At 31.3% G+C, this 16,455-nt stretch overlaps 2 protein-coding genes across 4 annotated transcripts; both read right to left on the bottom strand.

The window, feature by feature from the left end:
• Positions 1-524: 524 nt before the first annotated feature.
• On the bottom strand, positions 525-15,659 carry LOC105562531. Of its 2 annotated transcripts, XM_012013445.1 has the most exons (6): positions 15,424-15,659; positions 5,471-5,795; positions 4,375-4,608; positions 3,960-4,195; positions 3,574-3,610; positions 525-1,969 (listed from the first exon to the last, which is right to left on the bottom strand). In XM_012013445.1, exons 1-6 carry the CDS (start codon positions 15,458-15,460, stop codon positions 1,918-1,920), a joined length of 921 nt encoding a protein of 306 aa, XP_011868835.1. In that variant the 5' UTR covers positions 15,461-15,659; the 3' UTR covers positions 525-1,917. The 2 variants fall into 2 exon arrangements, with proteins under 2 accessions (XP_011868835.1, XP_011868833.1); XM_012013443.1 differs by lacking the exon at positions 525-1,969 and having other exon boundaries at positions 2,749-3,610; positions 15,424-15,658.
• LOC105562530 lies at positions 8,133-9,818 on the bottom strand. Of its 2 annotated transcripts, none has more exons than XM_012013442.1 (2): positions 8,737-9,818; positions 8,133-8,592 (listed from the first exon to the last, which is right to left on the bottom strand). In XM_012013442.1, exons 1-2 carry the CDS (start codon positions 9,000-9,002, stop codon positions 8,565-8,567), a joined length of 294 nt encoding a protein of 97 aa, XP_011868832.1. In that variant the 5' UTR covers positions 9,003-9,818; the 3' UTR covers positions 8,133-8,564. The 2 variants fall into 2 exon arrangements, with proteins under 2 accessions (XP_011868832.1, XP_011868831.1); XM_012013441.1 differs by having other exon boundaries at positions 8,745-9,818.
• Positions 15,660-16,455: the final 796 nt, after the last annotated feature.

Raw genomic sequence — 16,455 nt, 5'->3', positions numbered from 1 at the left:
AGCAATAATTAATAAAATAATTACTTAATATAATAAATACAAATATTTTAAGTACAATAACAAAATCATTATTCTTTGTTTTATTGTCGTATTAATTATTATAAGAGGATCGTAACATTCAAATGGAAAAAACCATTTTTTATTCAATATAAAAATAATGTATGAAAATATGACGTCTGTAAAATTATATACATATCAGTCTTATCTGTAATATGTTACTTAAAATTGCGGAGTTAATATATGTTTTTCATGCGCTTAATGTTGAGTAACATTAGTTACTCGATATAGATTGGAAGAGTCAGGATTGAACTTGAAATGAAATTATTTAAGTCAATCCGATTGTAAGTGTTACAAACGATTGAAGAATATTCGAATAAAACTCACCAGTAAGCATCGTGCGCTAAAATAGGATAATTTCTCGAATCTTGACAAAGAATGTGTGGGTTTGGTTATGATTACGTTTCGTATAAAATATAGAATGTATAACATGAAGAGCACGCCTAAGGCAATGACACACTGTTAGCCTCGCTAGACCGATATCGATTTATTTCGAGATTGTAATATCAAAAATGTACAAAATGTAAATACCCGTATACAAAGTGTAAATGTTATAACTAAATATGAGCTTACAAATACAACATATGCACATAATTAATAGAACAACTCCATTTCGATTCCATTAAACGTATCCTTATTATAATTTCAGAGGTCTAAGCAAACTTTCAATAATGAGGATGTAAAATGTTCTTATATTACGGTCAAATTATGACGAATTATTTCGGAGTAAAAAATTTAATGAAATTAATTAATTTTTCTCTTCCATTAGAGTCTTTCAGTAAATTATACGTTTAAAAGCATACGTAATTTATATACATATAACTTTTTTATTTTTACTTATAAAACATATTGTTAAAACATGATTGTTTAATTTGAAAATATCCTGTGTAATTTAGAGTAAATTATACTGCTAGAAATATCTGAATGGAAGTATAATATGTATAATTGTTTATTAATTTTAATAATTAAAAATTATGACAACAATAATATGGTATCCAATGTAATTTATACTCAATTTATATGAGAATTATTTTAGAATTAAGTGCTACTGAATAATTGAGCATTAGTTCGAATACTTTCACCTTCAGACTATATATATTTAGATTAAAAATTCCAAAATTACTGTAATTATATTATTAATTATACTGTAATTACTAATTATTTTAAGTATTAATACTTGCACTAGTTTTATTATGTAAGATGTCTCACAATTACAATGCAACATTTTAATAACGTATTTTGGAGATAAAATTAAGTAACAAATTTTAATACAATAATTTCGACATCACAGTAGGTTTTTAATTATAACTGATCAAAGATAGGTATCACAGCTAAATGTTAGATTAGTAATTATTTTAGTTACTTTTATTGTATTTACTCCACTTCAGATATACAAAATATAAAAATAAGAACAAATTGTTTTTCTCAAGTGTGTGTGAAACCGTTAATTGAATTTAATAATCCTAATAACATGAATTATTAACATTTCAATATTTAGCTGTGCAGTATAAATCAGTATTTTCTTTGGACATCACAAGTAACGGACTGATGCGTGTACGTTATTTTTAATAGTTCATAATTCAAAACTTATTCCCAGTAAGAAATAACGGTTGAAAAGATAAATGTCAAATACGTCGGATATCAATTTGATATCGATCGACGTTTTTTCAATCAATCATTTCTCTAGAATTCTCTATATTTTCACATTAGAATTTTGTATTCGGTTTTATCTTCAGAATATGCTTAACATATTATATGGTGGTTGTACGAAGATACCCTGTATTCATTATATATTGATGAACGTTACCGTCTGTGTATGTAAAATAATATTTATTGTTTCCAAGAATACTCGCTATGGATCTATCCAGACAAATTTGCATAGTGCATGAATATATACATAGAAATCTGGTTGGGCCGTAAGTATATGCATAAGGAAATAGGACACTCAATTTCTTTATGCATATGCTTATAGACTGATCTTTTTCACAAAGTCGTATGTCGATTTTTTCGCAATTTCCGGAGAATTCTTTTATATTCTACAAAAATTCGCATGAAAAAGAAATTCTTTTGTTACTGGTATCTTTTGTTACTACAATTAAACTCTCAATCGATGCGCTACCGAAATAGTTTGATCTTTACGTACTTCTTTCCAAATTTCGAACAAGCAAGATAGGAAAAAGTTTTTATTTTGAACAGATTACGCTAATTTATAAAGAATTTTAAAAAGTAAATTCTTTTTGAGTCTATAACGATTACTTATTATTTGGGCTATTACCGCACATATCTCTGCATAGAATAATAATTTTTCAAAAAATTATTATTCTCTGCAGAGATATGTGCGGTATGTAAAAGAATTTACTGTTTTAAATTCTTTCTAAATTAGCGTAATCTGTTCAAAATAAAAATTTTTCCTATCTTGCTTATTGGAAATTTGGAAAGAAGTACGCAAAGATTAAGCAATTTCGGCAGCGCATCGATTGAGAGTTTAATTGAAGTAACAAAAGATACCAGTAACAAAAGAATTTCTTTTTCATGCGAATTCTTGTAGAATATAAAAGAATTCTCCGGAAATTGCGAAAAAATCGAGATACGACTTTGTGAAAAAGATCAGTCTATGAGCATATGCATAAAGAAATTGAGTGTCCTATTTCCTTATGCATATACTTACGGCCCAACCAGATTTTAGTTGAAGTAACAAAAGGTACCAGTCCGATTATGAAAAATTATATTACAATGAATATAACGATCAGTATATAACAATCAGTTGTTATGCATATATGCATGTTCGTCTGGACGGCCCTTATGTGTTACTGCATGCATATCATTTCGTTTTATGTATTCTTTATGTAGGAACATTCACCGATTTTCGAAAAATTATTATTCTACGCAGAGATATGTGCGGTAATAGCCCAAACAATAAGTAATTGTTATAAACTCAAGAAGAATTTAATTTTTTAAATTCTTTATAAATTAGCGTAATCTGTACAAAATAAACTTCAAAAGAATTTCCTTTTGATTCAAATTCTTGTGGAATATAAAAGAATTCTCTTTGCTTTTGAAAAAAGTTCAGAATTTGCACAAACGTAAAAGCGAATTTTTTTGAATTCTTAAAAATGTGTTTAGAACAAAAATGGGATGGAAAAGAAATTCTAATTTTCATAATTTGAGAATTCAAAAAGTATTCCTTTTGGAGTCTCTGCGCTATTCGAGATAAATTACACCTAATCACGTCTATGCAGATTTTCCTCGTATTGATTGTACTTATACTCATTGAAATATAATTTTTCATAATCTGACTGGTATCTTTTGTTACTTTAATTAAACTGTCAATGGATAGGCTGCTGAAATATCTCGATCTTTGCATACTTCTTTCCAAACTTCCAATAAGCAGTGTAGGAATAATTTTTCAGTATATAAATCGAGTATCGCATTAAACCATTAAAAATTGCGCGGAAGAATGGAGACCACCAGGCACTAGGTCTCAGCAAGTACTTCAGCACAAAGTGTTGCAGGTTGAACAAGTACCAGCTGTAAAACGGCATAGTCGAGGTATCTGAAAATTTATTTTATTATATATTAATTATGTAATGTCATACATTATATGTTGCAATGTATAGGCATATTGCATATTATGTACGTAGTTTCGTATATTCAACATTAACACTTTATTAGTATTCATAGTTAGATCTTATATTCAAGACCGTCTTGAATTTATCTTAAGATGCTGTATGGAACATTTCATTAGCTACGAAGTATCTAAAGATGATCTTGAGACAGTCTTGATGAGATCTGACTATGAATACCGGCCTAAGAATCTCTATAAGAAATTGTGACTTTCGTTAGTCATTTATTGTACTTGTTAATTTTATTAATTTCATGAAGATTAATTCTTATTAAATTACCCATTTCAATGGAATAACTTTTGTTACGCGCAGTCGAGGAAGCCAAGTAAAGTGTAAAGGCAGAGAACGCTACTGGTTCTATATTGAAGTTGATGGGCGAAAGGCTCTGCAGCATCACAACGCCCATCTGATGAGCATGCTCGTTCTTATTTGCCAGGCTAGGAATGAAAATCTCATCCAGTAATCTTTGGCAAAGTAGGTGGGTCTCTTCGACAGTTCCGGTGCAAAGATTAAATCTAGAAAAACATATTCATGAAAATCATGTAAACGGATTTGAGTGTATATTTCAGTACAAATTAAAATATCTCCGACAAATTATTTTACTAATATATCTGATAACCCACCACGAAAATCCGCTGTTGCCTACGCTTTTGTAACTCTACTGTATACAATATGAGATAAGAGAAGTACGAACTTGTCGTCTATTCCAAGCATGCTGCCGATGACCCGCCATAAATGCACCACACCTTCCATTTCTTCGGAGGTGACGTATATCCCCAGATATTCCTTGCTCAGTACAGAATATCCCATAAATCCGAACTGCGCGAGTACCATGTCCAATTGCGTCGGCTTATGAACACCAGCCTCGGTACTTCTTTTGAACGCAATACAGTGTTTTCGACGTACAATTTTTAGAGATTCTAAGAATCTGCAATAATTGTTACACATATAGTTTTACAGCAATTATACATAATATGTACACTGCGGAAATAAAAAGCAAATTTCTCGCTCTCTTTATATCGTAACAAAACGAGAATTTTCGAAGATAATTAGATATAAATAGATATTGCACGTATATATGAGCCCTTAACTGCAAAAATAGTTTTAGTATTACGTGATACGCATAATTATGCTTCAGCGGATTTCGATGCAAATTTTAATTTATGTAAAGCGATTGTAAGAAAATCTGATGTACAAAAACTGACGTGCAAAAACTTGACACGCCTGGATTGCATTAAACAGCGTACAGGCGCACATTATTATATTATAATACTCACATATCCTCTTATATTAATTATAAAAATATAATAATTAATACAATAAATTATAAGAACATAAATTTAAGAAACAAAATATCCTCCGTGAATTTTCCATTTTTTACATAAATAATAAAAATATAATCTTATCCAATATTTTATTTTAATAAGATGCAGGCATCTGTAATATTGTTTAATAGTTGATCAAAGCAGGTTTGCAATTAAGGGCTCGCCAGTTAAAATATAAATAATAATATAATGATTCATTATTATTATACTAATTTACCCATTAGATTTTTGAATAATATATAGAGATACAAGTAAAATAATTATATTTGATTTTATGGACACAATTACAAGTTGTCCCTAATTTTTAATATCAAATCTTTTGTAAAGCTGCGAGTACGTGTATCTGACGGGTAATTTTGTATTGATTCTTAATATTGCTTGTATTCGCTGAAGATTTTCAATATTTTTTCCGCAATGTTTTGTTTTAAATACAAACACTCTTATTTTCTTGTACTCGAATCTTACTCGTTAGGTTTGCCATTGGGTTCCTTTTCATGCCATACGAATGTATGCAGAATCGTCTCCGCATATCTGCGATACGCCAAACAAGGAGTACCACTTTTTTTGGTGAACGTAACTACATCCAGTATGGTTGAAATGGCTAAGAGAGATACAAGACCGGAAAGCTTCGCGATCATCATGGAGAACACATTATTATAGAAAGCCTGTTGACCCAACCGAAATTTCTTCTCGTCATAGAACGGCGGTAATTCTGGTTTCATATCGTTGAAGTTCATTATACTTTTAGATCCTTCAGTGAGAATAATTTGCAGTCGTTTCTCCACCGCATCTAAAAGTTCAAATTGTCTAATAAAATTACAAACAATTTAACAAAATTGTTAAATTTCGAAAATGTTTTATTTATGCGATATAAAAAAGCATGTATTGTCACCTGATAAACTCAGTTGTTTCATTTTCCTGTTATTTCTTTATTGATATTCTTGAACTTTTAATATGTTTTTTCATTTATGCATACACACTACACGTTTAAATTATTATTAGTTATTCAGAAATTTTTTCCTTAAATGATATATGTATAATAAAACCTCGATTCAACAGGTTAATTAAGGGAGTAGGGAAGAAGAAGTGTCCATTAATGTTGCAAGTTTATTAAATCGAATTTAACCCAAGGCACTTTATATCATTTTTTATTGTTTTTAATATAAATAAAGCTTTAATACAGTATTGTACAATGTAAAATTATCAATTTTACTTTTAATTTCTGTATTTATATTTAAAGTTTACATGTTTTCTTTTAACTTTTTTTACTTAATGCTTTACTTTCAATTGCAAAGATTGCAAAATTATTTAATAAATGAAGTCACATTATATAAATTTATATCACAGAAACATTTTGTATAGGTCATAATCTACGTACGCACGATATCTTGAGGCAAATTGAAGCCGGTATTCATAGCCGGATCTTATATTCAAGACTGTCTTGAACTCATCTAAAGATGCTGTACGGAACATTTCATTAGCTACAGAGTATCTAAAGATGACTCTGAGATAGTCTTGAATATAAGATCTGACTGTGAATACTGGCCTGAGAGTCTGACAAGGAAATCCGCTGAGGTGTCCCCCTATCTTGATCTTAAAGAACTTTTAATATGTTGTTTTCTAGACAAAAAATAAGCAACATACATTTTTCTATACATGCTTATACGTATGTTTAGAGGGTGAAACACTTCTTTGAAAAAGAATAGGTTTTTCTCTTCCGATGAATATCCTTGAAACTAAAGAAAATTCAATAATTTTAAAGGTTGAATGGCTTTAGAAGTACTATACAACAGTAACGACAAAATTCTTTAGTGTTTTAATTTCTTTTAATACCTCCACCATTAAAAAAATTTACATCCCTTGTTTCTTATCTAGAAAACATATAAAAGCTTATAAAAATGGAAGGGGACATCTCATTGTCAGCGTGTTTCCTTGTGAGACTGAAACAAAGTAAATCTACCCCACGCTACGCAAAATAAATGCAATATAAAATGCGCATAACGCATATTTTTATCCACTACATTCGAAGTACGCGTTATATCTGGATTTGTTAAATTGAGGTTTTACTGTATTATTAAAAAAAGGATATCTTTAAAAATAGTTCTTTGAAGGATTAAAACTATATCTTAGTACTTTAAATCCTCATATTTATTATTATTATATTATTATATTATTATATTTTGTTAATGTATAGTATTAAATTTTCTTTTTCTTTTTCCGTCAACTCTGTATTCACGAAGGTTAAGCTCCAAATGGGATTGTTACTTAAATCACCCATTGTGAAGCATAATTCGGCATTTCCAAAGCCACGCTTGGCAGAATAAGAAGGCACGTAATGATTTCATGCAAACAATTGCACGAACCGATGGTACACTGCCGGTCAAAAGTTTCCGGACACTTTCAAAATTAGTAATTTCTCTATAAGTTAGACTGACTTATTTATTAAGTAAAATAAATGTGCAACTGTCCTTAAAAACACAAACTGAAACGAAAATTTAATGTATCTTAATAAAAATTGCATACGAAAATTTTTGGCACTTCACATGCTCCGTACATAAAAGAAATATCAAAGTCAATTGCGTAGTTTGTATTTAGTTTATTTCATCATGCACGGAAAGATGATAAAATACAATCTTAAATGACCGGAGTAAATATTCTCTTTTCGCGAATAATTGAGCGTCGGGCTAATTGAGTTTTCGTCACGTGAACTATACAGGGTGTTCCAGGAAGAAAGGTCAACGTTCTGGGAGGTGATAACATCAATCATCTTCATATTCATATTCAAAAATCTTCATATGAATATATGTTCCATTCCCCACTGTTTCCGAGACAGAGCACATTTTGTCGACGTTCTCGCTCAGATAAAACATGAAACACTGAGAAGCATTCACTTTCACGCAATGTATTCCAAACCTTGGAAAACACTTTACGATTCGGAATTCAGTGTGTAGAAAAGCGTCGACGGTATTCTTCAACAGCAGTAGTAGCACTGCCATCACAGAAACCGTAAACACACAGCATATCTGCATATTCTACATTTGTGAATATGCGAGGCATTTTGAACATTTCTGCAATGTTATCAGCACAACAGTCAACAGACGTGTAAGAGTAAATTCCCGCAGGCGTTTATGAGGTTGGATGAAGTGTGAAGTGTACAGAAAAACTTCAAGTAGCTCTATCTCGGAAACAGTGGGAAATGGGACATATACGAGGTCTGTCCGGAAAGTATCCGGCCTTGTGCTGCAGCAGGAGAAAGAGCTAAATCTGATCAATGGCGACGATGTCCCCTTCAACGTACTCCCCTTTGGAAGCTACAACCTTCTCGCGATTTCCTCCACGTCATCGAATCTTCTTCCCTTAAGAGGATTTTTCAATTTGGGGAACAGCCAGAAGTCGCAGGGTGCCCAGGTCAGGACTGTATGGGGGCTGACGAAGCTGAACAATGCCGTTTTTCACAAGAAATTGCTGGATAAGTTGCGATGCGTGGACAGGTGCGTTGTCGTGGTGCAGCACCCAGTCGCCACTTTTCCACAAATCTGGCCATTTCCTTCTCGCTGCGTCACGCACTCCCCAGACAGCACACATGTCTAAAAGGCGCCATAAAGATATCTTTAAGACACCTTTTAGACGTACATGTCTAAAAAATAACTTAATGACGTCTTAAAGATGTCTTTTAGACATGTGTGCTGTCTGGGTCGTTTCAAAACTTCTTTGTAATATTCTTTATTCACCGTCCGACCTTTTGGAGCGTATCCGCGATGAATAACTCCTTTCTGGTCGAAAAAAAAAAACAGTGAGCACAGCCTTGATGTTGCTCCGACTCTGCACGACCACTTTTAAATCGCTTAAACCATTCTTTAATCTGCGTATCACTCATGGATTCATCGTCATATACGAGTACTCGTACTTGACGAATCGTGTGGATGGTTTCCGAACACGAATGGCCAAGTTTTTGGCAAAATTTAATGCACGCTCTTTGTTCGATGCGTTCAGTCATCGTGAAATGCGACTCGCACAAAATTCAATGTTTACTAAACAGCGTACCGTTGTCGACTGAAGACTCGACGGACCGTGCTGCCTGGCAGGGGCACTCATAAAGGTTCCCCCTAAATTATGAATAGTTACTTTTATCAATAGCACACCCGGGTATAAGGTTAGAGCACAAGGTCGGATACTTTCCGGACACACCTCGTATTCATATGAACATTTTTGCTTAAAATAACCGATACTATCACCTCCCAGAATATTGACCTTTCCTCCTGGAACACCCTGCATAAATCTCCCGAAATAGCCTGTATAAATCTTCTTTGGCGGAACTTTTCGAATTCCTCCAGAACTACTATATACTTACAGCATGCGAAAGTGACGATAAAATGCAATAAGAGGAACATAAATTCTCTCTCACGGGATCAGTTCTATTACAGTCGTTGGTCTACAGAAGAAGCGCAGAAAGGAACAGGCGGGAATAATGCGTATCGGAATACCGCGAGCAACTAAAGTTGTCCGCGGTCTCGAAAATTTCCACGTCAATCTTTAAAACTATCAATTCGATACAACATAACAATTAAAATAACTGTCATCGTTGAATATCGCAAGTAACACAAAAGCCAAGTACTTAATCACACTTAAGTAATGCACTTATTTCATCGTAAATTTTTTATACAAAAATAATATAGTGACGCTTTAAGTGAAATGTGTTTAATGAAGCTGTACGATAAAATCAGAGTTACAGATTAAAATTACAAAGTACTTGAACAAAAGCGGCAGTATCGCATGACTTCGTTGTTCAATGGGTTTGTTTTCTGTTCCTGCACTGGTGAACTAGTGCAGTAAGCTAGAATGAGAAAAAATATGCTTGTCTTACTCCAATTTATTGCACTAGTTCACTAGTGTAGGAACAGAAAACAAGCCTAATGATTTAAACTGCACTGACTTTCCGATGTCTCTATTCAGACTTGTCTCACACCAGATTACCTATTGCTTTAGACTCATGTCACAAAACTAGTCCAGGAAATGTTAGAAGCACTAGGAAGTGCCACCTATGCACCTTATTCATTACACTTTGCCCCTTCCGACTACCACTTGTTTCGGTCGATGGCACACGCACTTGCTGACGAACGCTTCAATTCTTATGAAGACGTCGAAAAATAGGTCTCTGACTGGAGTTTATTAGCAATTGCAAGAACTGTCCAGATTTGGACTTTTCGGCTGATTTTTGCGAGTTACCGCCTATTGCTAGTCGAGTCACTTGACAATCGTCATCGAGCGCGTGGCGCTCAACTTCAGATACGGCGTTACATTACAAAACAACCCTCGTGCAGCACCAATTTGGAATTTCCAAAGCCACGCTTGGCAGAACAAGAGGACATATGTAATGATGTCGTGCGGAGATGGCACGACTCGATCGTACATGTTCCGCATGTAGAAATGTCGAAATCGACTTTAACATCTGTGCGTGCATACGTGGATGGAATCCGAGAAATTTCGTGAGTTTTAACAATTCGACATAATGTGTCCTACGTAATTATATACAGGACTTTACTTATAATATAGTAATTAAAAATAGCACGAGCAAGCATACTTATTGGTCGGACAAAAATAGATTAATAGATAACCTACTCTACCCTAGTAGCATAATATATTGACGCAATATTAGGAAATAAAGTAAACCTAGTATTCCTAATATTGGTCCAATATTATAAGATTGACGCCTTCCCTTATTTAGCTAATATGTCTATTTAGCAATATTGGTCTAATATTGTATCAATATTAGACCAATATTCTTATTACATTGTTATATATTGACCAATGCATTCCCAATATCAATTTAATTATTATATAATTATTATATAATTATCATCGTGCAATATTTACATTTACATTTAATCCATGGCCAATATTGGCTTTACATTGGACAATATCGGCCAGTGCATTTCTAACTCTCTAAAAATCAATCAGTGGGTTACCACTGAAAGTCGCAGTGATATACGTGCAACTGTAAATCAGTGACTATTCACTGCTTTCAGTGATAATTCACTGACAGATTTTTAGAGAGAATATAACCAACATTGGACCAGTATTTAGCCAACGTTTAGCCAATGCACTGTGCTACTAGAGTATAGTTGTGATTATATAATATATGTGTTTTAAGATTAAAAATAACTGATGATATCAATAGTATTGTCATATATGTATACATATAGCATGTACGTTTGTAATTTCTACAAGTATTACTTTTTTATAAACTGTGGAGAATGACATAAATAGAAATTTCATACAAAATATAAAGGATTGTTAATAATAATAATAATTATTATTATATCTAATAATTATTATTAACAATCAGTTATGAATATAATTCTAAAATAAATAACGATCAAAAACAATAATTATACTGTCCGAAAATTCGTTTATTTAAATACATCTAAACATATGTTTTTATTTAACTAATAATATATTTATAGTTAACTAATAAACATATGTTTTATTTAAGAAATAAGGCTTTGATTTTTATTGCTTGCTATAATTTTTTAATAAAACTACAAATAAAAGTTTATTTGGAAGTAATAATGACACCATGAGTTACAAATATTTTGCACAGACTGAAGTATTTGAAAGTTGCTTTCGTTATACACTTATTTACACATGTAACATTCCATAGAGGAATCGTAGAAAACGTTCTGGCACGCATGCAAGAAAGACAGGCAGACAAACGGAGAGAAAGAAAGCTTATACTAAATAAATACTATTATGCGTTGTTAAAATGCCTTATAAGATATACCATTTTATCTTAAGAGGATATTTTTTTTATACAAAAATCAAACATGCCTTTTTTCTTATTTCATACACTCAAGGCGCTCAAAGATTTAGGTGGCTTAAGATACACAATATTGCTTAATATATATTATTTAAATGAAAATCTTTTAAAATATTATTTAGTATTTGCTAAATTTACATAACGCTTTTTATAGAAAATTGGACAAGATTTACGAGACAAGTCGATCTTTTTTCGCAAGATTGTATCTCGATTTTACGTAACTTTGGTATTTCTGCTTAAACACTCATTTAGAAAAAAAATTTTCTCTCGATTTTACGTAACTTTGGTATTTCTGCTTAAATACTCATTTAGAACCAAAATTTTGGTTCTAAATGAGTATTTAAGTAGATACCAAAGTTGCGTAAAATCGAGATACAATCTTGTGAAAAAAGGAGTCGATTTGTCTCGTAAATCTTGCCAAGCTTTGTATAAACATATGAGCAGACAAACCAGAAATTGTGCAAAATCGAGATACGACATTGCGAAAGAGATTAATTAAAATATCCCAGCACTGAAAAAAAATCTGATAGATTCAACCAGTCGTCTGTTAGAAAATGGATCAGAATTTCTTTAGGATTTACCATGAAAGATATTTCATAACCAGAAGTTTGCTAGACTTCACTACTAAATCTGGTAAATCCTAAAGGAATTCTGATTCGTCCATTTTCTAACAGACGACTAGTTGAATCTATCAGATTTTTTTTTCAGTGAGTAAACACCAACTAAGAGATGGTAACATAATCAATATTATAATTTCTCACTCAACAAGATAATATAATATATGTTGTACATAATACAGTTATATTGTTGAAAAATTATAATGTTGATGTTGGGTAATTGTTAGTTGATATTTACCTGAGATAGAATTAACTATTAACAATACATATTGACAATACTTTGTATATTTTTAAAGCTAAATATTAATATCTTTCTTTGAAACACAGAATTATATAATGAGCCTCTCATATACAATATTCATTGAACTTTTATCTTATAAATTTCAAACTCGTTTAGAAATGTGTGATAATTACGTTTCATTACAAAACATGATTGATACATTCATTTGGACTTTAATTTAAAAACATTACATTTTCAAGAATGTGAATAATCACGTAGTGTTCTTGCAAATCTTTTTAAATTAAAGTCCAAGGAAACGCGGTGATAATATCGCATAAGATATAGGTACACAAATAATATACAGGAATGCAATTATGTCACGTTTTGTAATTGTAATCATAATGCTGTATCATCACAATGCATAATCAACAAAAATTTTTTTGTATTTTAACACAAACAACATCTACACAATACATATGTACACGTATTTGGATATAACATTTCTCCGAATGTTATGTCAATATATGAACGCTACGTGACATTATTGTTTTATCTGAGAGGTTCAATTATACATCACGTAGACTTTTATAAATTTAATTTGTAGAATTTATTATAATCAATCAATAAATATTTAGTCAGTAATGTTTATGAATTGATTTTGTTGTAAAGTTTCAAAAAGGACATAAAATTTGTTACTTAAAAAGCTGTTATTTAATCAAAGCTCGTACTTCAGAGCTCCTTTTTCCAACGTGTAATCGTGTAATACAGCAAATGCTACAGCAAGAAATACCATCAATGTAAGTCGAGGTCACAACGTTCTCCATTCACTTCGATATACGTTTTCTTGTTAATGGTGGATAGTAACAAAGAGAAGTTTGGTTTAAACTACATTTTAGTACCTGTGCTTTACTTTTTAAGCAAATTTTTTACACTGTTTATGCAATATTTTGTTTATCTACACATATGATTACCATTACAATTTTTTTCTTATATTGTGTTATTATTATTGCTATTATTATACTATTTATATTGTTGAATGTGTCAACACTCTTTTTTTTGTGTGCCAAGGATCTAGATTTGTATGCAGTGATGGGTAAAATTTATTTTAAATAACGAATAAGAAATAACAAATAAAATGTATTTATTCGTGAATAATGAATAATTCTATCATTCGTTTTTTGTATGGAATGAATAACAAATAATTTATTTGTAATTTATAATTTTTGTTCAAAAATATAAGGAAAGAGGAAGAAAATTGAAATGATCATAAAGAGTGATATGCAAATGGAAAACTAAAGTTGATTTAATTTTTTAACGTAAAATTATAATAATTTACTTATTAGTACTTTTTAATAAATAAATTATAACATAAAATTAAATAAACTTACAATAAATAACATGAAAATGCAAATTTATTTTAATAGAAATATGTACCAGTATTTTTAATTAATAAAATGAAAAATTAATGAATGAATATAATGAAATAAAAACAAATTTTATTCATAAATAATGAAAGAGAAATATAACGAAAAAGTGTACAGTCAACTTTAGTTTATTAAAACGTATATTTTAGACTACTAGTTGATTCATAAGAAAGAACTCAATGATAATTTATACAATTTTCTGTTTGAGATGTTTTCATGGTTTAATATTATATGTGGAAAATTCTGTAAATAAATATATTACATCATATACATTTTTGTAACCTTCAAGTATAATCGCTTTGTAATTACAAATAATATCATTTAATTGCCTTCTGATTACACACAAAATAATAAAAAAATATATTATATTTCTTATTATCTCTGCAGTCAATAATACGATATGAATTATATTGAATTTATATTTAATTAGATTGAACTATACACCAATATAGCTTCTTAATATGTTTCGAGATTCATGTTTTGACAATTTTATGCTATCGATTAGATAAACTTTCGCCAAATAAGATTATTGCCACATACAATATTGTGTCACATCCTCGAAGTACAGATTTTAATATATACGTTTCGAGAATATTATATAACACTTCTCGTCTCAATATATGAAAGCTGTTTGCACATAATTGTGTATATATGAAGTTTCTTTATTACGAAATTCTTCTGTAACTTCATTAAACAAAACCTTGGAAAATATTGCTACTAAGTAGTGCGCATGTACATACTTAACAATTTTTGGCTTGCAATTATCCTTTAAGTTTATTTATATTTTATTATAATTATAATTATATATTTTTTGCCTTTCTTGCAGTTTTAAATATGTTTTCTTACGTAAATATATCTAAATATATTTTTAAATATATTTACACAGTCAAAGTTTGTTATTGAAATACATTATTTCAGTTTTTTTACTGTTGCAAATACATAATATTAGTTTTAATTTTATTTAACTTCAATTATACATCAATTACAATTTTGATAAAGAAAGTTTTATTTTAGTTAAAAGGGCCAGTTGTTCCAAACTCTTGGTAAGTTAACTAACAGTTAAATCATATAGACGTCTTTGTTTTTCCTTCAAATTAGACAAAGTTAGACGTACAATTTAACTATTAGTTTACCAAGAGGTTGGAAAAAGCGGCCCTTAAAGTTAAAATATATAATTGTAAGATACACTGCACACAATAATAATAAAAAATAAGTTAAAATTAAATTTGTTTACGTGATACTATATAAATTCATAAAAGTAAATGTAAACAGGTCTGACTAACTAGTTTCTATACGTAATTCAGTGAAAAGAGATATTTCTCTCGTGAAAAATAACTGACCTGACACAGCGGCATTGTCCAGATCATTTTTAATCATCTTGGCCGCTTTATTTTAATATCAGACGGTTGCGTTATAAATAGTTCGAACCATATGATCCGACGATTTACTTCATGGCATCAACAGGGCAAAACTAGTCAGGATGGTATTCAGAGCGTGATCCTGTGCAACCAAGCGAGTGTCGTGAGACGTTTATGTCGCGAAAGTCTCAATCGTACTGACTGTGTGTTCACTCTGTGCCTTGCTGGAACCAGTTTCGTGCATCTTCTGGAGAAAGGAGCCCCTTCCCTCTGTCTTTTACCTTTCCAATTCATGATACTTTTTCTGGGCAACGAATAAACTTGTAACTTTGAAACAATGTGCTCCTGATAAAACCGGTATTAAATTCTCCAAAAAGAGATCGTTGAAAGAAAAATTCCTTTTGCATATATCTCTTCCCCCCCCCCCTCCCGCTCTCTCTGTCTCTCTTTAACTCCGCGAATGCTCGTCGACAATGTTCTTGATCTCAAACTGCGCTTGTAAAATTACCGGAATATGCTTTGGAAATTATATAACAAAGGAAATAGATTTGCGGCGTGATGTTTAGGCTGCAGAAATTTCGAAGTTACAGTTAAATGTTCGATATATGTACGAGGCAAGTTGAAACAGGACGGTTGATCATTAAGACGCCTCTCAACGCCTTCTTCCTAATCATTTATTTTAACGCACTCGCTATAGCGCGACGTGCACATGAAACACTATTTGTTTTACGTTATATAACGCATGTCCAAATCTATTTTCGAATGCGCGAGGTAAGAGCGACGCATGATATCACGTCGCTTTCACATCGGGAAACGGAAGATGTTTCTGATTGTCGATCGGAAATCGGATGTAACGGTCGTGCTGATGTATTCGCAAGCCAATTCCGCGACATTTTCGTCGCTTCCTCGAAGAAACGATTCGAATCTCTGCACTTATGTCCACCGCACTAACGACACTTTCGCAAATCACTATTTGTCACCGGAAAAACCATGTGTCACTGTTTGAAATTGTCC

The sequence above is a fragment of the Vollenhovia emeryi genome, unplaced genomic scaffold (assembly GCF_000949405.1).
Source record: "Vollenhovia emeryi isolate VEMERY1.0 unplaced genomic scaffold, V.emery_V1.0 DF939186.1, whole genome shotgun sequence".
NCBI lineage: Eukaryota > Metazoa > Arthropoda > Insecta > Hymenoptera > Formicidae > Vollenhovia > Vollenhovia emeryi.
The sequence above is the reverse complement of the archived record's forward strand: the minus strand, read 5'-3'. Positions and strand labels throughout refer to the sequence as shown.